At 48.4% G+C, this 21,838-nt stretch overlaps 1 protein-coding gene across 1 annotated transcript; it reads left to right on the top strand.

Moving 5' to 3' along the window:
• Positions 1-2,086: 2,086 nt before the first annotated feature.
• Positions 2,087-14,605, top strand: AHCY (adenosylhomocysteinase). The gene is made up of 10 exons (XM_059133483.1): positions 2,087-2,244; positions 6,504-6,694; positions 7,802-7,877; positions 9,371-9,520; positions 10,410-10,522; positions 10,975-11,182; positions 11,271-11,358; positions 11,460-11,577; positions 12,361-12,555; positions 13,694-14,605. Exons 1-10 carry the CDS (start codon positions 2,217-2,219, stop codon positions 13,823-13,825), a joined length of 1,299 nt encoding a protein of 432 aa, XP_058989466.1. The 5' UTR covers positions 2,087-2,216; the 3' UTR covers positions 13,826-14,605.
• Positions 14,606-21,838: the final 7,233 nt, after the last annotated feature.

The raw sequence follows: 21,838 nt of genomic DNA on the forward strand, positions 1-21,838 counted from the left end.
AGATAGAATTCATACAATAAATAGCATACAAGTAGGTGCTCAAGCTCATTAGTAGTTACAGAAATCCAAATTAAAACCACACAGAAGATCATGTCATACCTGCCAGGTTGACAAAAATAAAAATTGATACCAGGATGTGCTGGTAAAGGGACAGAACAATAACTTTTATCCAAAGTTGGTGGGGTTATAGACTGATGCAACCACTTTGGGAAACAGTTTCATATTATCCAGCTAAGTTGGACATGAGTGTACCTGCAGAATGTTAGAGCATTATTATTTGTAGTAGAGAAAACTGGAACAACTCAGTGCCCATCAACAATTTCATGAATTAGTAAATTGTGATATATTCACACAATGGATTATATGGGAAATAGATGAACCATAGCTACACCATCTACACAACTGACTCAAAAACATTGTTGAGAGAAAAGCAAGTTGCAGAAGACTATGTACCGTATGATTTCATTTTTACAAAGGCAAAAAACCGGCCAAACTAAACAATGTTGTGTTTAGGGATAGTCACAAAGATAATAAAACCCATTAAGAAAAGCAAAGGAGAAAGAAAGAAGAAAAGAAAAATGATTAAGACAAAATTCACTGTAGCAATAACTTCCAGGTGGGGAGAAGGGAAGCAGGTGGCTTCTGGCATATGGCAGTGTTTCAATCCACAGACACATGGATCAACCTGACAGAATGGTCCTAACAGCCATGAGTATGGGTGAAATGGCACAGGAAGGAACATCAATCCTTAAAGGCACTAGAGAAAGAGGAAGTTTCCAAGGACAGAGAAGGAACTGAGTGGACAGGAATAAATACCGGGAGGAGAGACAGGAAGGAGGAATGCAAAGGCATATTGTGTGCTGCAGTGGGATGGAAATGCAGGTTGAGGCACATTTGTTGGATTCAGCCAGGTTTCCTGATGACCTTCCTTGGCTGTAGAAATTTCAGCCAAGACCTGGGGGTAGAAGCCACACAGCTGAGAACTGAGTGGGAGCTAAGAAGAGCAGATCGGGGAAAGGCATAACACTGAAAATGTTTGAAAAAGGGGAGGAAGAAAATGGATAGCAGCTGGGGGGGGGGTCGGGGGGGGCAGGGTTCCTTGAGAGATGTTAAAGGGTCTTCAGGTGGCCAGTTAAAAACACAAGAAGATACATTTTCACATCCATAACGTCAACAGAAATTTGTTAGACTGACAAGGGGTCACGGAGATATGGAAAAACAGACCATCTCAGATACCGCTTGTGTGTGTGTGGGGCGGTGGGGCAGGTAAAATGGTAAAACTACCTCGGAAACTAAATTGGCAATATCCGCCCAGAAACTCCACGCCTGGGTACATTTCGGCCTCAGAGACACCCGCACACGTGCACTAAGAGACAAGGACAGAAATGTCCATTGCTCCACGTATACAGAAGCGATAGATTGTGTATTACCTGCACATCAGCATGGAACAGATAAATTAATCATGGAACGTACGCCTGAAATGGCATCTAGCAGCAAAAGCAAAAATAAGTACATTTTAAGCTATATGCGTGACTCGTACAAATATCACAGTGACAGAAAAAAGCAAGTTGCAGAAGTCTACGTGCAGTATAGTACCATTTACGTAATGGTCTTACAGAAGGAATTTAATGAAACGTTTAACGATGTACACAAATGCAGTAGAAGTAGTAAAATGCTCGCAAATTTACCTAAATTCAGGAGAGTGGTTACCTGGCGGGGAGGGTGGAATTATCTGGGTTGTGCTAGGTACCTGACATATTGCAACTTTACGTATAACCCGTTTGGTAGGTACATTCGGTCCATTTTACTAATGAGCAAATTGCGGCTCCGGGAGGTGAGCTGGTTAGAATAGCAGTTTCACCAGGTTTTGACTATGGATTTCGTGGCTGAACGAATGAAAGAAAGGAAGCCTCAGGTTTGCCCTCAGGACTCTCCCCGAGCTCTCTTCCAGACGCACCACGAACAAAATCCGGGTTTTTTTCTCAGCTGGATTCGAAGTCGGTTCCGGCCCCTGCCCCCTCCCTCCGCGGCCTTGGGCCCCGCCCCGGACCGCTCAGCAGTAGCGGGACTCATGAATATGCAAGATAGAGGAAGATATTTAAAGGCGCCGGCGCCTCTCGCAGATCCCTGCCCAGCGCCGCCCTTCTTGCGCTACCCGCAGTCCCAGGGCTGGTTCCCTTCGCGTGTGTCCATCACTCTGTGCGGAAATTGCCAGCATGTCGGACAAACTGCCGTACAAAGTCGGTGAGTTCCAGGAGCGCAGCTAGCCGCGTAGGCTCCACATCCACTGGTGGCCTGTTGGGGAGGCAGCCGCGGGGCCCTCGCGGGGCGCTCATGGTCCTCTTGAATCTTTGGCTCGGCGCGATCTTGGCTGCGCGAGGCCTCCTGGGGGTTGGAGTTCTCAAGTCAAAGCGAGCGGTTCGTTGGAGGCGGCCGTGGACTACAAGTTCCGGCGTACCGCGCAAGGCCCATTGCCCCGGCGCGGGCTGCGGAGCCGCCAACTGGCGGCGTGTTGCGCCGGGAGGGGGCTGGGGCAGGCGGAGAGCGTGCACCTGGCTGCGGCCTGGGACTGTTGGCACCTGCAGGGACCTATTCCAGGAGGCCAAGATCCTGTCGTCTGCACCTGGATCCCCCTAGGCCAGCAGGGTGGACCCGGACAAGTGTCTACCCCTGTCTGGGCCTCCTGTAGGGAAAGCGAGGGCGCTGGAGTCCCCAAGGCGTGTGCGGGGGAGAGGCCTGGACAGCTAGCCAGAGGCCGGCACTAGTCCACTCACAGGGGACTTTGGGCTCGTTGCTCAACCTCTGGGGTCACTCTCCTGGTCAACAGGGACAGTCGTGCGGCGAATCTCGAAGAAAGCTTGGAGTGCTTAGAAAAATCCTTGCTGTTCTGTGGATTAAAGTTGATAAACTGCCAGTGTATTTTGGGCGTTTATTATGGGATGGGCACCACCTTTGACCTTTATTCTACATTAATTCATTTTATGTCACGGTTTTTTAGGGAAGGGACTATTACTTTCTCATTTGTTGTTGAGTATGCGTAGTCACAAGAATAAAGGTAGCTTGCTCAAGGTCTTAGAGCTGGTTGGTGTTGGAGCAGGATATGAATGTAGGCCTTGGAGGCCTCTAAGCACACCCCTTTCACCACTCTGTGTAATTGAACACACTTGGAGCAAACTAATGAACTCTCAGCACAAACCTGTTCAGGCTGCTAGCAGTTTTTAAAGTAAATTCAAGACACCATTAAACCTGGAGAAAGTCATCAGTATTTATGGGGCACTTGCAGTGTATTTGGTGATTTGCTTGTGTTTACAAAATAATCTTTGGAAGTAGACTTTGTCCTGTTATACAGAGGAAGAAACTGAGGCACTAGTAGGAAGCACTTGTAAAGATTCTGTGGAAATAGGATGCCTGGGTGGCTTAGTGGGTTACGTCTTAGTGGGCTAGTTGGGCTCAAGTCATAATCCCAGGGTCCTGGGACAGAGCCCGGAGTTGGGCTCCCTGCTCAGTGGGGAGTGTGCTTCTCCCTTGCCCTCTGCTCCTCCCCTCTGCTTGTGCTCTCTCTCTCTCTTTTTTTTTTTTTTTTTTTTTTAAAGATTTTTATTTATTTGACAGAGAAATCACAAGTAGACGGAGAGGCAGGCAGAGAGAGAGGAAGGGAAGTAGGCTCCCTGCTGAGCAGAGAGCCCCATGCCGGACTCGATCCCAGGACCCTGAGATCATGACCTGAGCCGAAGGCAGCTGCTTAACCCACTGAGCCACCCAGGTGCCCCTGCTTGTGCTCTCTTACATAAAATCTTTGGGGGGAGGGGAAGATACTGTGGAAATGGTGGCTTATCAAATAGCCAGTTGTCCCCATGAAACTGAAGCCCAGAGAGGTTAAGTAAAGATCTCATCGGTGCCTGAGCGAGAATGGGGTCATGTCATACTGTGGAGAGATCAGCTGGCCAGGGCTGAGGGCCTTTTTGGAATGTTGCTGATGGGCTGGAAGAGGGTGAGACAGTGAAAGGGGAAAAGAGGAATCAAGAAATCTTAAAGATTTTGGCTGGAGTGGCTGATCAAATGGTGGTTTCATTTCCCTAAAATGGGAAGATTGGGGAAGTAAAAGTTTGAAAGGGAGGAGAAGTCCCAAGGGCTCAAATGTGACACATAATAGATCTAACTGGGTATCCAAGTAGAGATGCTGAATAGATAAGTTGGATTATGAGAGTCCTAAGTTCAGGGGAGAAGTTTGGGCTGGAAATAACATAGGAATTGTTGCCGTAGGGAAGGTATTTAAAGGCTGTAATGGGATGAGCTCACCTGGTAAGAGAGAAGAAGGAGATGATGGAGCCCTGAAGGCTTCCAAACATTAGAGTCAGTTACAGGAAGAGGAGCCAGAAGGGTAGGAAGAAAACTATGGGACGACAGACATAGAAGCCAAGAAAAGAAAGGGTTTCAGAAGGAGGACTGTTCTCTTTTATAATAAGAATGCTTGGTCTACAGCTACAGAGGAGGAGGACTAGTGGATTGCATGAAGGCAATATGGCATAGTTCTGATTTCTTCTCAATGAGTTGTGAAGTGAGGTTATTAATTCATGAGGAGAGGTGCTAGAGGCTTGGACAGAGTAGGACAAGAGTAAATTTTTTTTTTTTTTAAGAGATTGAGAGTGTGCGTGCAAGAGAGTACACCCACTCAGGCCCCCTGGGAGGGAGAGCCTTAAGCAGGCTCCATGCTCAGCACGAGAAGGCTTCCTCTCACAACCCTGAGATCATGACTTGAGCCAAAATCAAGAGTTGGACACTTAACCAACTGAGCCACCCAGGTGCCCCAGCCTAAGGAGAGTAAATTTATTAAGAAAATCCTACGATTGGGGCGCCTGGGTGGCTCAATGGGTTAAGCCTCTGCCTTCGGCTCAGGTCATGGTCTCAGGGTCCTGGGATTGAGCCCCGCCTCGTGCTCACTGCTCAGCAGGGAGCCTCCTTCCCCCCTCTCTCTGCCTGCCTCTCTGCCTACTTGTGATCTCTATCCATCAAATTAATAAGATGTTAAAAAAAAAAATCCTATGATTGCTGAATGTGCTGTGAGATTTGTGGTCTTAGTATGGTTGTGATTTTCCTCCTGCTGGGCTCACTGGCTTGGGTGCAGTGGAGGGTTGGGTGAGGGAGTTTTGCCAAGGAGTTCTCAGAGGGAACAGGGGAATCTTCCACTGTGGAAGCAATTGAGAATAGAAGGTGGTGTGGTGAGGGACTGTGGAAATCGGTAGGATTAATGCATTCGAGGTTCTGACCTGGTCAGCTTTGCCCTTGTTGGGAGTTTGGGCTCCAGAGGGAGAGGATTGGAAAGATGGGACATGGCCAGAGCTGGTTTTGAAATCAAGATTTCCAAAGGAGGGTCAGAATTGGTGATGGCCTGCCAAGGTGAATGGGTAGGGGTGGGGTGGGAGGGTGAAAGGGGAGGGTGTGTGTGTCGAGACACTGGGGGAGTAGTTCCTCCCGTGGGGGAGGAATATTTCTTCTCTGAAATTGCTTAGATGTACAGAAGGAAGCAGACTTAGTTTTATTGTTACTATTCTCTGCAGTTTTTTCCCTCCCACCAACTACCTTTTTGGGTGATTGGCAGGACATAAATTTCCCTCAGGATAAAAATCGCCAGGAGTCTCAGCCCTCAGCCTAGAACTATTGACTCTTTTTTTCCAGGGGAGATTTACAAGGATGCCTGATGACTCTTATCAGGGAAGTTTGTGACCACTGACCTAGGGAATGAGCTGGTGTGGGCTGGGAGAGAGAAAGGGTGAAATTGTTAGAAGAATATTGAGATGGTGAGAGAGCTCATAATAGTATCCTTCTTTCCTGTCTGAGAATTTGGACACATTTGAGACATTTGGGGTAGCAGAGAGAAGCCAAAATAGAACTCTCATTACTGATGACATCGAAGCCAGAGGGTGTAGATGAGTGTTGAAGTCCAATGATCCCGCTAGCAAACTGCGAAATTCAGGTACCCTGCAGGTACAGGCAAGGGGAGCTTAGGTAGGTCTCCATGTGAAAGAACTTGCTCCCCGCAGGCTGGCTGGCTACTGCTTGCTTGCAAAAGGGAGAGCTTAACTGCGCATGCCCTTCATTCTTCCCAAGTTTACCAATCAGACACGTCACTCTGGCTTCTCCAAGGGCAGAGAGAGGCCAAGAGTATTAGTTACACAGGTGAGTTTACTCCCAGTGGAAAGAAACATCGGTAGTGGGGAAGCAGCATTTTCATATGGTCAAGGAGATCAAGCAACTGCGTTGTAGTGACTCCTTGATTACATGTGTTCTCCTACACGGCTGTAAGCTGCGGTTAGGCAGGGACCATGTCTGTCGGTCTTTGACTGCCCCATCTCCGTAAATCCTTGTTGCGTTAGTGAGAGTGCAGTGACCAGATGGCTCACTTGAGTGTTTTGTGTCCACAAGTAGATAAGCAAGAATGGTGGTGTTTTGTGGTTGGTGGGAGGTGGCGGCTCACGGAACTCCTATCCATCTTGGTCCTACAGCCGACATCAGCCTGGCCTCCTGGGGACGCAAGGCCCTGGACATTGCGGAGAATGAGATGCCAGGCCTGATGCGCATGAGGGAGATGTACTCGGCCTCTAAGCCACTGAAGGGCGCCCGCATCGCTGGCTGCCTACACATGACTGTGGAGACAGCTGTCCTCATTGAGACCCTCGTGGCCCTGGGTGCAGAGGTGAGGCCCTCAGCATTTCCTGTGGGGGGTGGGGACGTCCAATGTGGTGCCCCTGGGGCCCAATAGAGGCTTCAGGCTGTCACAGTGCCACCACCCTTTGTGGTGACTATTCTTACGCATGTTTTTGCCCTGACTGTGAAGATAGTTTGAGTTCCTTCAGTTTACATCCTGCTGACTGAGGAGCTCTGGGTAGGAAAAAACTCAAGGCTGATGTCCCACCGAGTCATCTAAGGACTGTCTCTCATGGGCCCTCCCAGGGTCCTGTGCCCGCCATGGACCAGTCATGGTGCCAGGAGGATGGGTGTGCTCTCGTTGTTTCAGCCTGGGTTATAAGTACCAAGGGCTGGCGGCTCTTCCAACCTCTCTGGGAGTTTTGGAGTAAGATGGTTTCCCGAGACGCGGCAGGGAAGAGCAGCCACAAACAACGAACCAAGTCTACCAGCCCTCAGTCCTTGGACCTCTTACCGCTCTTCAACATTCACACTCAGTGGCCTGATTTCCTGGCTTTAAGTACTGTGTGTATGACTCCAAAATACATGGATTAGCCTGGACTTCTCCCCGCAACTCCAGACCATGTATCCGGCAGCCGCTGTGTCAGTCATCTCCACTTAGAGATCTAGTAGACATCTCAACCTCAACATGTCCAAACTCATGATTTCCTGTTCCCCCCTCCTCCTGCAGTCTTCCTCATGTAAGTAAATGGAAACACCAGCCTTCCAGGTTCTCTCCGTCCAAGGACCTGGACTCCTTTTTCTCTCCCCCGCCAGCAACTAACCCCACAGCAAATTCTGTCATCTCGGCCTTCAGAATAGACCTGTGGTCACCTCCGCTGCTACCATGGCATTTCTCGTCTGAACTCTTACAGCAGCTTCCTCACTTATCTCCTTGCTTCCTTGTGGAGCTCTTTGCCCTCCCATAGCACCAGGTGATGTTTTAAAGCCTAAATCGGGTTTTGTTAATGCTCTGGCTCCCATCCATCCACCAGCTGTCCCCAGCCTATGGTTGAAGAGCCCGCTGGGCCTCGTTCCCCTTGATCCAGGGCTTTGCTCAATCTCTGTCTGTGCATGAGCCGTCTGACCAGCAGCCCTGTCTCGTTGGCTGTTCTAGGTGCAGTGGTCCAGCTGCAACATCTTCTCGACCCAGGACCACGCAGCTGCTGCCATCGCCAAGGCTGGCATTCCAGGTGAGTCCTGTTTGCTGCTGAGGGATGTGGGAATGCATAATGGGCTCTGCTTCTCCCTTTTTTGCCTCACTGACTCGCATTGCAACAGGTTTTCCCATGGCAGGGGAGAGGGGTTCCCGTCACAGAATTCTAGCCTAGTGATTCTTAAGGAAAGAGTTGTTTTGTGCCAGTGTCATCTAAAATCCTCTGGGATGCACTTCTTGGCCCCTCCCAAATCACATAACCAGGGAGGGTGGGATCCTATGATTGGGAACCACATGATGCTGAGGAGAGGAAGTTCCTTAAAGGAAGATCTACGTCTATTTCCAAAAGAATCGGGGGAGATACTGGGTGGAAAAATAGCCCCAGAGGTCCATTGCCTAGAGTCTGATGGTCTAGGAGGCTAAGGAAAGACTTCATCACAAGCTGCTAGAGAAACAGGTACACATCTGCTGGGACTCTGGGAGGGAAGTGGTTAGCTCTGATGGTGATTCAATAGGGCATGCACAATTCCCTCTAACCAGCCATAGGTGGAGAGAATGGGTTGGGGAGGACCCTTCCAGAGCTTGGACTGGCAGGTCCCCCAATGCTCTGCCTTATTTGGCTCCGTGACCCTTTTCTGGGAGAGGCCTTGTTTTCAAGACCACTGTCTGCTGTAGTTCGATGGAGAGGGCAGCTGGGCCTGCTTGGCCAGTTTCATTTGCTCAAGATTCACAGGAGCCCAACATCCGTGTCCCACTCTGGGCTGGCAGTTAGGAGGAGGCCTGGATTCTGGTGCCTGTTCTGGAATGCCCATGCTGTGACTTGGGCGCATCTTAGCCCCTCTCTGGGCATCAAAAATGAATGATGGTAATGCCTGCCTCAGAGTGTTACTGTGAGGAAAAATGAGAGGGAGCATGAGGCAGTCAAAATAATGTCTGCCACAGAGAAAGTGCTCCATGCACAGTAGCTGCTATTAAATTTTTGGCCAGACTTAGCCCAGGACAACCCACCACAGAGACTGCTGGGCCCTCAAGTCCTTTCAGTGCAGAATGGATCTTGGATCTTGGCTTGTGGGTCCACCTGAGTGTGGCTCAATGATCCTGTAACACTTTGCAGCATTAGGCATTGTGGGTGACCGAGCCCCGGTCACTCATTGCTGTCCCCATCCTTGGGGTCCAGACAGAAGGGGGTAGGGAAGGAAATAATTATTTCCAGATACCTATATCTGGAGGGGCCGTACTTGGCCTCCATCTCACTTAATCAGTACTGTTAGAGGTGAAGAAACGGAGGCTGTCAGAGGTGAAGTGCTTTGTTCAAAGTCCCCCAGCTGGTGAATGGAGAACCAGGATTTGCCCTCAGATCGAGCTGGTTCCAAGTTCTGTTCTTTTCACCGCCTGAGTCCTCAGAGGGGCTGGAGGTGGCTGGGGATGGAAACTCGGTAGGAGATCGCATTGGCTATGCTCCGGTGGCTGCCTATAGCAGGCCTCAGTGGGGAGGGCGAGTCCCGATATACTGTGCCACCCGACCTCCAGTGTACGCCTGGAAGGGTGAGACAGACGAGGAGTACCTGTGGTGCATTGAGCAGACGCTGTACTTCAAGGACGGGCCCCTCAACATGATTCTGGATGATGGCGGTGACCTCACCAACCTCATTCACACCAAGTACCCACAGCTTCTGTCAGGTAAATGGGGTAGGTGGGTGGGCAGGGTATTGGTAGGCTAGATGGGGCCTGCTTGCCCGTGTGAAGGCAGCAGCCCTGGCAGAACTCCACTGCCTAGAGCAGCAGATCCTGTGGAAGATGGGAAGATGGCAGGCTCCTGCAGACATGCTGGGGCCTGGCCTCCTGATTTCTGATGGTGTGGGGCTGAGGTGATGGGGGGAGGTCTGGCTAAGGTCTGGTTTGAGGGCTGGGAACAGCTGGGAAGGAGTCAGCTTTGTTAAATCAGGGTGGGAAGGAATGTAGAGGGGTTAGGCAGTACAAAGGCCCTGAGGCAGGAAAGGATGGACTATTCAGGAAACTGAAGGGAAGCCAGTATGGCATTCCTTTACTGAGGAGAATTGCAGGGTATAGACGGAGCTTTAATGAAGGGTGGATGTGTAAGCACTTAACAGGCCAAGAGAAGAGAGTTTGGCTTGATCCTGAGAGGAAAGAGAAGTAATTGGGTGGTACTAAAAAGATTTCTCTGAAAATATAAAATGGCTCCTGGGCTCTGTGTAGATAGAAGATGGGTTGTGGCTGGGAGACCAGGCGAGAGATGATGGTGGCAGGGACTAGGGCAGTGGCAGTTCGAATGGAGAGCTTGGGGATCGTGGGGAGACGGGATCCTTAGGGCTGGTGATGGTGGTGACTCCCCTTGCATGCTGGGCTAGAGGATTGGGTGACTGGTATCAGTCACAGAGATGGGAAGCCAGAAAGAAAAGCCGCTTTGGGGGCAGAGGTGAAGAATTTGGGTGAGTTGAGGTGTGGGTTCTTTGAGGCTCTTGGGGTCTCATCCCAGAGGCACGGCCATTAATTATCCTTTGGTCAGCCCCTTCCTGGCCTTAGCCTCAGGCCCTCCTCTCTTGTCCAGGTATCCGAGGCATTTCTGAGGAGACCACAACGGGGGTCCACAACCTATACAAGATGATGGCCAACGGGAAGCTGAAGGTGCCTGCCATCAACGTCAATGACTCCGTCACCAAGGTGAGTCTGTGGGGCAGTGTCGTGTTCAGCCGTTCATTCCCAGTGCAGCTCAGGAGCAGGCCTCTGAAGAAAGGCCCCTGGGAAGGCTGTAGGCTAAGGACTTGAAGCCCTCATTTGACAGGGGGAAAGGAGTTATAATGACTGAGGGTAGTAAGTACATTAAAGAGGGAAGAATTATACAATGAGTTATACAGCCAGAGCTTTAAAGTGAAGCAGATTCTAGGCAATCTCTCTTAGCAGTTGATCCTCAGGAAGCCTTCTAGACTGGCATAGAAGGGCTAGGGAGAATGTCTTGGGCTGACCAGAGCGAGGGGCATAGGAGCACATTAGCTGGTGGGGAGAGTCCCAGGAAGGGATCAGCCCAAGCCCCACTAGGCCAAGATGCTGAGAGTAGGTCCGAGGCCCCAGGGCCTTGCCTGCCCCCGTCACCCCTTTGCCCCCTCTTCTTTCAGAGCAAGTTTGACAACCTGTATGGCTGCCGGGAGTCTCTTATAGATGGCATCAAGCGGGCTACAGATGTGATGATTGCAGGCAAGGTGGCAGTGGTAGCAGGCTATGGCGATGTGGGCAAAGGTTGTGCCCAGGCCCTGAGGGGTTTTGGGGCCCGCGTCATCATCACGGAGATCGACCCCATCAATGCACTGCAGGCTGCCATGGAGGGTATGATAGGGCAAGGGTTGGCTGTCAGCCACTGGGGCCAGAGGGGCAGGGCCACCCTGGATGACCCGTGGACGCCATCTCTGCACAGGCTATGAGGTGACCACTATGGATGAGGCCTGTCAGGAGGGCAACATATTTGTCACCACCACAGGCTGTACTGACATCATCCTTGGCCGGTAGGTGCCAGGGTGGGGGTCGCAGGGAGCGAGGAAGAAGGCAGGCTCGGGGCTGCTCTTTGTCCCTGACAGCCTCCCATGGGTTGGCACTCCCCCAACAGGCACTTTGAGCAGATGAAAGATGACTCCATAGTGTGTAACATTGGACACTTCGACGTGGAGATTGATGTCAAGTGGCTGAACGAAAATGCTGTGGAGAAGGTGAACATCAAGCCCCAGGTGAGAAGCCCCAGCAGGGTGGGCAGATGAAGGCAGAGGGGGGTGTGTTTGTGGGCTGGTCACCAGGAAGAGTAGATGAGGAGGCTCTGGCAACCTGGGCAGTGGAACGGGGGAGGACGAGGGCCTAGTTTCAGGGCCACTTAAATCAGAATCTTAGAGTGACACCAAGACATCCCCATATTTTTTTTTTAAAGCTCCCAAGATGATTCTGCTGTGCAGCCCACGTTGGGCACCCCTCCGACTTTGACTAAGCATGACAATCGAGAACATGGGATTTGTGCTCAAAATGTCCGGGCTCAAATTGCAGCAACTTAACCCTTTAAACTTCGGTTTCTCTATCTGTGAAATGAGGATAATAATAGTACTTAAATCATAGGGTGGTTACTGGAATCAAATGTAATAATTATATACAAATATATAATTAGTTTGTGTACGCTTTTAACCCAAGGCACATGGCAATAATAATGATAATAACATTAGTTAATACTTACTGAGTACTTTAGGATCTGCCAAGCCATGTGTCAAAGGCTTTACATGTGTCAGCTTATTAAATTCTCACAGCAGACCTCTGAGCTCTGCAGCTCAGAGCTCCTTAAAAACTATTGGCTCTTACTACTTGTGAGGGCCTGGCCCTGTGCTGTGGGTTGTTCTGGACAGTCCAGTCCCTTCACAGACACTGCAGGAGGCAGGAAGGCCTGCTAGACAAGAGGGTAGGATGAGGCAGGGATGGACATTGGGAACAAATGTCCTGCCAACCCTCACTGCTGCTCTGCCCACTTACAGGTGGACCGCTACTGGCTGAAAAATGGGCGCCGTATCATCCTGTTGGCTGAGGGCCGGCTGGTCAACCTAGGCTGTGCCACGGGCCATCCCAGCTTTGTGATGAGCAACTCCTTCACCAACCAAGTGCTGGCACAGATAGAGTTGTGGACACACCCAGACAAGTACTCTGTTGGAGTCCACTTCCTGCCCAAGAAGGTGGGTTTGCATTTCTGCCCTCTTAGGAGTCCTCCCAGAGTCCTCCACAGGGCAGAAATCATTCTCTCCATTTATCAGAGGAGGAAACTGAGGCCCAAAAGCAGGGACTGACTCCCAGAGAGTGGCTGTTGCCGCTAGGGGAGCTGGCCTTCCCCTAGAGTGAGTGATCCACAAGAGAGCAAAGGAGGAAGCTTCAAATGCCTTTTAGGACCTAGTCTCCAGGTCCCACAACATCATTTCTGCTTTATTCTATTCATTGGAAGTGAGTCACTCAAAGAGCGAGGAATTGGCTCTCCCTCTTGAAGGAAATGATATTACGAACTTATAAACAAAGAATTTAAGGATCTATTGTAAAACAGTCAACAGCCATTTTAACCTAAAAGGAAACCCTTGGCTATATAACAGAGAAGTCTAAGAGTCAGACAGTGGACCTAGGGATTCATCTTCCTCTGTGTCTTGGCTGTTCTCTTCTTTAGATTCACTTCACTTGTCAAATAGACTTGCCACTGACTGACGAGCTGAGACTGATACCCTTCCTGTTTAAGATTCCCTCCCGGGCGCCCGGGTGGCTCAGTTGGTTGAGCGACTGCCTTCCACTTGGGTCATGATCCTGGAGTCCTGGGATCAAGTCCCACATCGGGCTCCCGGCTCCATGGGGAGTCTGCTTCTCCCTCTGACCTTTTCCTCTCTCATGCTCTCTCTCACTGTCTCTCAAATAAATAGATAAAATCTTAAAAAAAAAAAAAAAAAAAAAAAAAAAAAAGATTATCTCCCTGTTTAGGAATTAAAGAATCCCTGTCTCTGTCATAGAAAATATGTTCTGTTCATAGATAAATTCCAGAGCAGCGTGTGGTAGTTGCTTGGGTTGGTGGAGGGTGAGGAAGGAGATGTAGTCGATGGTCTCACCAGGGCTACTTGGAGGGGGTATGTTGCATGGCTCCCTCTTGAGGAAGGGGAGCTGGGCAGCCAAAAACAACACATCCAGTGAGGCTGGCTGTGAGGATAGAATGAGGTAATACGTGTAACATATATGACGGATACTTCAACAGAGTAGTTCTTGTCTCTGTGGGTAGCTGGTTGCAGGTAATGGGTCCCAGAGCAGGACACTGATTCTACATCTTCCTGTGTTTCTCTCTAGCTGGATGAAGCAGTGGCTGAAGCCCACCTGACTAAGCTGAATGTGAAGCTGACCAAGCTGACTGAGAAGCAGGCCCAGTACTTGGGCTTGTCCCGTGATGGTCCCTTCAAGCCTGATCATTACCGCTACTGAGAACCAGGCCTACTGTTTGCCTTGTAGATGCTGGCCTTGCTGGGGTCCCACCTCTCTTCCCCAAGAGCAAATGGCACCAACTTTGAGATAGGTTTGTTAATGTCCCCCATTGACTCCCCAGAGCTAGTCACTCCATCTTTGGCCTCTGGTGCATCCCTCATACTGTTCTAAGTGTGGCAGATGGAATTGAGAAGCCCCTTCTCAAGTGGTCATCGCAAGTACATAGGAGATACCCACAGGGAACCATGAGCTCAGGGGTTTTAGAATTGCTCAGTCAGTCCTTACTTGGGTTGGAATTCAGAAGTGGTGGTCACAAAGTGCATGCACTTTACCATCTAGGCCCTCACCTGGCCTGTGGACTTTACACATGTTCTTAGTTTACTGATTCACTGGTTCCTCAGCCCATGACACGAGAATGAACTGTATCAGAGAGCTGGGAGGAACTTTTGGGAGTTTGATGTCCCTGAGAACCTACCTTAGTGCTGCGGATTCTCTTGTTAAAGAGGTTTCACAGAACAATGAGGTTAGTACTGTCAGTTTCTATTTTACACAGGTTAGAGTATACTGTTAAGGGAGAGCAAGAAAAAGAAGTGACACCCAGAGGTTGAGAGGGGCCAGAGAATCATAAAAGGAGGCATAGATCTGCCACCTCTTTGGAACACAATGGTTCCTGTAACAACCCTGGATTAAGAAGATTCATTTGGTTTATAATGTTTAATGTTTATAATGTTAAAAAATAGCAGGAAGATGGGTAAATAAAAATTTTGGTGCCTAAAAGAATTCTGAGCCTTTATTATATAGATAATCCACAGCCAACAATAAATGCCATGGATAAGAAGTAATAGTTGCCTGCTGATGAAAACAAGGATTTGTTTGCAGTGTGGGGTGGGGTGATAAAGCCTGCAAGCAAACCCTTGGACTTGGAAGAATGGGTAAAGTGAAGAGAGAATTTGATCTCTTGAGGTATGTGTCTTGTAAACTTGCATGTTTTTTAACCTAATCTATCATTTAATAGGTGGATTTAGCCCATTTATATTTATTGTAATCTCTATTCAAATTTTTTCATCTACCTTATTTTTTTGTGTGTTTCATTCATCTTTTCTTTTTCTTCCCCTTTATACTTTGGGTTGATCCAGTGCTCCTTGGGGGGAGCTGTTACTTCCTGAGCATCTGCTGGATGCTAGGTGCTTCATTATTGATTTTCTTTATTCTCATAATAAGCTTAGTAATAATGTTACCCCAACTTCATAGTTGAGAGTGGAGACTCAGATTAAATGTCTTTCCTAAAGTCCCACAGTTTTTAAGAGGCTACTTAAAGGAAATTGAGGTCCCTCCTATTTGCTGAAATGGTAATATATTGAACTCTGTGCTGGTCCTGGAAGTCAGGAACCCACCTGGACAGGATAAGACTATTCTAAGGGTCATTCACTGGATGGAGGCCCTGATGGGGATATTGGGATGTCTGAGACCTGACTAGCCTTCTGGGATCAAGCTAGAGGGAGAATACACTTACAAAACAGCTTTGCCATCTCCTGGCATTTCTTTTTCTCTGTCCAGCTTTAGAGTTCAGTTCCTGGCAGTAGTAGGAGAAAGGCACAGGGAAGAGGTAATGCTTGAAATGGATTTTGAAAGAACTGGTGAATTTTAACGGGAGGAATTGAAGGAAAGGGCATTCCAGGCAGAACAGCTTAAGCAAGTGTGGGTTGAGGGGATGGGTTAGGATAGAGTTGTTCGGCTGTAGTTTAGGAGAAGCTGAGATAAAGGGTTTGAAAGGTGGCCTGGGGATAGGAAGGATAGACTTGGAACACTAAGACGAGACCTCTGGTTTTAATCCTTGAGCCGTACAGACTCCTGAAATATCCCTACTTGGCTGAGCATTCCACAAATGTGGTTTGTTCATTTCTGTATTCTCGGCCTCCAGCCATGAGGTGGTATTATTCCCATGTTACTAATGAGGACAGGTTCAGAGAGGCCAAATGGCCTGACCCTAGGTCATACATACATTATTGCATATATGATAGGTCTCTACTGTGAATAATTTTATGAATTTTCATACTTCAGTGATTACCAGTAACAAATGACATAGGACCCACTTCTCAACTGATTGTGACACTAATGGTCAAGCATCCATTACCATGCCCACTGCTGTTTCACGTAACCTAATTGTTTATCACGTATTATGCTAAGAAAGTGCTTATTCCTCATGATAACCTCGTAGGGACTTGCATTCCTGTTCTACAGATCAGCAAACAGGCTCTGAGAGGAACCATGAGCGTGAACTGGCCTTTGTACTAGGTAGGATTCTGAGCCCCAATCCAAGCCTTATCCATACCCCAGGACTTCCCAACATTTGGATCAGTAACTCTGGAACTGTAATACAAATCCCCCTAAAGGTAAGACTTCCACCAGAAAGTGCTGCCCACAGCAACCCCCTCAGCAACTCTACCATGGTGGTCTTTGGGACAATGACTTCTCAGTGGAAAAGAGGGGCAGGCCGCTGTTCATCTGAGCCAGAGAGGTTAGACACTTAAGCTCACAAGGCAGTCATGCTGCTCCCTCCAAGAAGCCCTGTGTGTAAGCACATTCCCTTCCCTCAAGTCAGCCTCCTTCCAGACCTAGGAAATACCTTTCTAGAATTCCCTTCTGTGAGATCCCCGTGCCCCCACCCCGGACCTCCAGTCTCCCAGGAGTTCTGGTTTTTGTTATCCAGGCCTTTCCTTTTTTTTTTTTCCCTTTCATCTTTGGAAATGTCCTGCCAGTTCTTAGAATCTTTCATCTTAAAAAAACACCACCTCCTATACTGTATATAATGCATCTTTCAAGCAACATCCTTATTAAGATATAAATGTACACTTACTTATAGGAATGAGAATGGCCTCAGGTAAACTCAGTGAAACTACACTGTGTATTAAACAACCCTCTCCCCTTAAATCTGGTTTCAGCCTTACCTCTGATCTCAGTCACATGGGTAACATGTGCTGATCTGTCACATGTGTAACATTGACCTGGTATCCACAATGAAAGATGATGTGTCTCGTATGTCCCCAGTCCCCACTCCTGATGTCTGGGCTCCATCATCAAAGCTTCATGGGGTAAAAAAGGAATTGGCTGAGGGTTCTGTAACACCTAGCCCGGCCATGGCTGTCTCTGCCCCCACTTCCTCTGCTGCAGGAAAGGGAGAAAGGAGGTTAAGGCCTTTGGGGGCTGGGTGGGGGTTGCGGAGCAGGGGGCTGGGGTCTGAAAGCACGAGACATGGGTCTGCTGTTAACCCACCACGTGACTTGGGGCCCGGACAAGTATCTACCTCAGGTGGCTGTTTTGAGGGTCAAATGATGTAACATGTATGAAGAGTTTCATGTCAAATTTTAAGTGTGTCAGGGTGCCTGGGTGGCTCAGTGGGTTAAAGCTTCTGCCTTTGGCTCAGGTCATGATCCCAGGGTCCTGGGATCGAGGTCCGCATCAGGCTCTCTGCTCAGCAGGGAGCCTGCTTCCCTTCCTCTCTCTCTGCCTGCCTCTCTGCCTACTTGTGATCTCTGTCAAATAAATAAGATCTTTAAAAAATTTTTTTTAAGTGTGTCAAGTACAGTGGGTGTGAGGGAGCAGTTTTGAGGGCAGAGAATTTAGAATACTTGGAAAATTAGACAATACTATAGAAAAATCATAGGCTCTTAGAACCAGGAAGGGTCTTAGAGCATCTGTAAAGCCAAATCCAACATTTGTATGTGGAGAAGTTGAGGCTCAAAGAACTTAAGTGACACATAAAGTCATCCTACAGATGCAGGTGTCCAGCTTGCCTCCAGATAGAGCTTTTCCCTGGATACGAGGCCCCTCTGCTCACATCCACGTGGTGGCAGGACCCGGCTAGGCTAGAGGTGCTGGCATCCTTTTCAAGTCCTGTTGGGGATAAGTAATGAGCTTGGAGGGGTCGTGTGGGCCTGTTGATACCAGTGGGAACTAGAAGAGGCAGCAGGTAGGGGTCACCACCGCTTTGGTGGGGGAGGGTCCAACGTTTCAGGAAACCTCAGGAATCCAGACTCTTACACCTGAGACCTACTCAGGGCTACCCCAGCGGATGAGACTAGGAAACCTGCTTGAAGTGATAGAGGCAGCCAGGGGTGCTGATGTGATCCAGGCCTTGTCAGTCAGCTTCAGTCTGTTCCTCATCTATCAGCTCTCCAGACTGGCTCAAGGACAGGCACGTGGCTCAAGTAGGTCCAGAATCAAATGCAGGGCTTTAGGACTTTTACGGGAAATCTGGTGTGTGCAATGTAGAACATTTCCCAACTGTGACCCCAGGACCCTGCTCTGGGCTGCCTGGACCCAGTGGGAGCTGCGCTTGTTCCCAGATTCCTCTAGGACTACTGCTTTCTCTCCAGGCTGGAGGAGTTATGACTCACAAGGGGCCCAAAGGCCCCAAGTATTAGGCACTGGGCTTTTTCCGACAATTGGCACCTAAGTCCACACTGCCCAGCACCCTAGTGGTCTGCCTGCACTCACACTTGTTCTCATACTTGTCCTGTTACCAGGGAGAGAAACAGGTGGGTAGGAACATACACCTACAGTGCGTCCAACAATGCCTTGCTTCAGCATGTCTCTCCGCGGGTACCTTTTTTTTTTTTTTTTTTAAGATTTTATTTATTTGACAGAGATCACAAGTAGGCAGAGAGGCAGGCAGAGAGAGGTGGAGGCAGGCTCCCTGCTGAGCAGAGAGCCTGATGCGGGGCTTGATCCCAGGACCCTGGGATCATGACCTGATCTCAAGGCAGAGGCTTAACCCACTGAGCTACCCAGGCGCCCCTGTGCCTGCTTTCCTACTAACTGCTGGCTTATGTGTAACTCCAGTAAAGGGCTTTCCCTAACCCAGTGGTTCTTAAACCCAGTGTGCATCAGAACCGTGTAGAGAGCTTATTGAAACAGATTGTTGGGCCTACCCCCAGAGCTTCGGATTCAGTGGGTCTGGTATTGGGCCCTATAATTTGCCTCTGTGCCTGTTGCACAGCAGATGACAAGGGCAAAAGAGACCTATCTGTCCTGAAAATGAAGAAAAGGCACACTCTTCAGTGGGGCTGCTAGGCTTGGTAAGAATATAAGCCCAGACCTGCTTCTTTGCCCCCACTAGGGGGAAACTACCTGAGGGGGACATCCCCACAGAATTGGGGGACAGAGTGACACATTCCGGAGGACCTGAATCTAGGCTTTCTGCTAACTAGAAATACCTTCCGGACTTCTTAGGGAAGTGAACAACGACAAAGCTGTCCCTGGCAATTTCAAGAGTCCTGCTGAGGTGGAGGAGATAGAAATGACACCAGGTTGTAGGAAAATAACAGAGAAAATGGGAAAAGACCTTGGGGCTGAATCTGCTATAAAGTATTGGCTCCAGGCAGATAGAATCTCATACCAGGCTTTCAGTGGCCTAGTGCTTAAGGTGGGCTGGAAGTGAATCAGCAGTGAGATGTAAGGTCTACGCGCGATACTCAGCCCGTCTGAGCCCCAGTCCCCTCATTTATCATACCTACCTCAAGTAGTAAATGTGGGAGCTTGGTATCACCCAGGCACGAAGTAGCTGCTCAATCAATTGTCACGGTTAGTGTGATATTGTGCTAATTACAGAGCACATGGCCTCAGGCTCTGAGCAGCAGCTCTGGTTCTGTGGCAAACGCGAGGAAACAACCTTAGAGGCATCCTGGAGAGGGTGGGTAGGTCTCAGGGCCTCCAGAGGTGTCAGCAAGTGCAGGATTCCATGATTCTGGCTTGAGTGAAACTACTGAGGATTACTTGGGGGTATTGGGCCTTCAGGGGTGGTGGGCGTGGGGAATGCTCTGTCAGACGGAGATCAATTAATTCCCAGATCATTTAAAATGGGGAAACAGGCTGCCTTGGGATTCCAAAAGGTCAGCCCTTGGCTCATCAGTGAATTAACTGTCCCCTTTCCCTCATTAAGCCCCCCCCCCCCACTTGATTTCCCAGTTCTCCAGGTGCAGCACTTCTGTCCCTTCTCACCAGGCCCCATCTCTTGTTTTTCCTTTGCAACCTCTGACGTGCATACATATGCAGAATCCCGTATGTTGATAGATACTGGGATAAATAATGGGAAGGGAAAAGAAAAAAAGAGAAGAAAAAATAACAAAGTAACAGAGAAATTGAGAAAACAATCCCCAGGGTGCCTGGGTGGCTCAGTTGTTAAGTGACTGCTTTCGGCTCAGGTCATGATCTCAGGGTCCTGGGATCAAGCCCCACATCAGGCTCTCTACTCAGCGGAAGACTTCTTCTCCCTCTCCCACTCCCCCTTCTTGTGTTCCCTCTCTCTCTGTGTCTCTCTCTGTCAAATAAATTTAAAAAGAAAAGAAAAAAGAAAACAATCCCCATTTACAATTGCATCAAAGGGTATAAAATACCTAGGAATAAATTTAACCAAGGGGATGAAAGACCTGTACTCTAAACTGTAAAATATTGATGAAAAAAACTGAAGATGACACAAACAAATGGAAAGCATTCCATGCTCATGATTGGAAGAACAAATATCATTAAAATGTCCATACTACCCAAGAAATCTACAGATTTAATGCCGTCCCTATCAAAATACCAATAGTATTTTTCAGAGAACTAGAACAAACAATCCTAAAATTTGTATGAAACTACAAAAGACCCCAAATAGCCAAAGCGATCTTGAAAAAGAAGAACAAAATTGGAGGTTTCACAATCCTAGATTTCAAGGTATACCACAAATCTGTAGTAACCCAAACAGTGTGGTGCTACATAAAAACAGAAACAAATCAATGGAACCGAATAAAGAGCCCAGGCATAAACTCATGATTATATGGTCACTCATCAATGAAGGAGGCAAGAAAATTCAACGGAAAAAAGAGTCTTCAACAAAGGTGTTGAAAAAACTGTGTAGTTACTTGCAAAGGAATGAAACCAAACCACTTTCTTACACACACACACACACACACAAAACCTCAATGTGGATGAAAGACCTAAATGTGAGACCTGAAACCATAAAAATCCTAGAAGAGATCATAGGCAGTAATTTCTTTGGCATCGGCCATAGCAACATTCTTCTAGATATGTCTCCTGAAGCAAGGGAAACAAAAGCAAAAATAAACTATTGGGACTACGTCAGAATAAAAAGCTCCTGCACAGCAAAGGAAACAACCAACAAAACTAAAAGACCATCTACTGAATGTGTGAAGATATTTGCAAATGACATACCCAATAAAGCGTTAGTATCCAAAATATATAAAGAACGTATAGAACTCAACAACAACAACAAAAAAAAAATCCAGGGCGCCTGGGTGGCTCAGTGGGTTAAGCCGCTGCCTTCGGCTCAGGTCATGATCTCAGGGTCCTGGGACCGAGTCCCGCATTGGGCTCTTTGCTCAGCGGGGAGCCTGCTTCCTCCTCTCTCTCTCTGCCTCTCTTCCTACTTGTGATCTCTCTCTGTCAAATAAATAATTTAAAAACAAAATCCAATTTTTAAAATGGGCATAAGGGGGCAGCAGGGTGCTTCAGTCGTTTAAGTGTCTGCCCTCAGCTCAGGTCATGATCCCAGGGTCCTGGGATCGAGCCCTGCATCGAGCCCTGCATCGGGCTCCCTGCTCGGCAGGAGGCCTTCTTCTCTCTCTCCCACTCCCCCTGCTTGTGTTCCCTCTCTCGTGTCTCTCTCTGTCAAATGAATAAATAAAATCTTTAAAAAGAAAAAGTAAAGTAAAATGGGTATAAGACATGAATAGACACATGAAAAGATGCTCAGTATCACTCCTCATCAAGGAAATATGAATCAAAACCATAATGAGATATCTCACTTCACACCTGTCAGAATGGCTAAAGTAAAAAACAGAAAAAACAAATGTTGGCAAGGATGTGAAGAAAAAGGAACCCTTGTGGGCCATCAGTGGAAGTGCAAACTGACGCAGCCACTGTGAAAAACAGTATGGAGGTTCCTCAAAATATTCAAAATAGAATTACCACATACTCCAGTAATTCCACTACTCGGTATTTACCCAAAGACTA

The sequence above is a fragment of the Mustela lutreola genome, chromosome 9, assembly GCF_030435805.1.
Source record: "Mustela lutreola isolate mMusLut2 chromosome 9, mMusLut2.pri, whole genome shotgun sequence".
In the NCBI taxonomy this organism is placed as follows: domain Eukaryota; kingdom Metazoa; phylum Chordata; class Mammalia; order Carnivora; family Mustelidae; genus Mustela; species Mustela lutreola.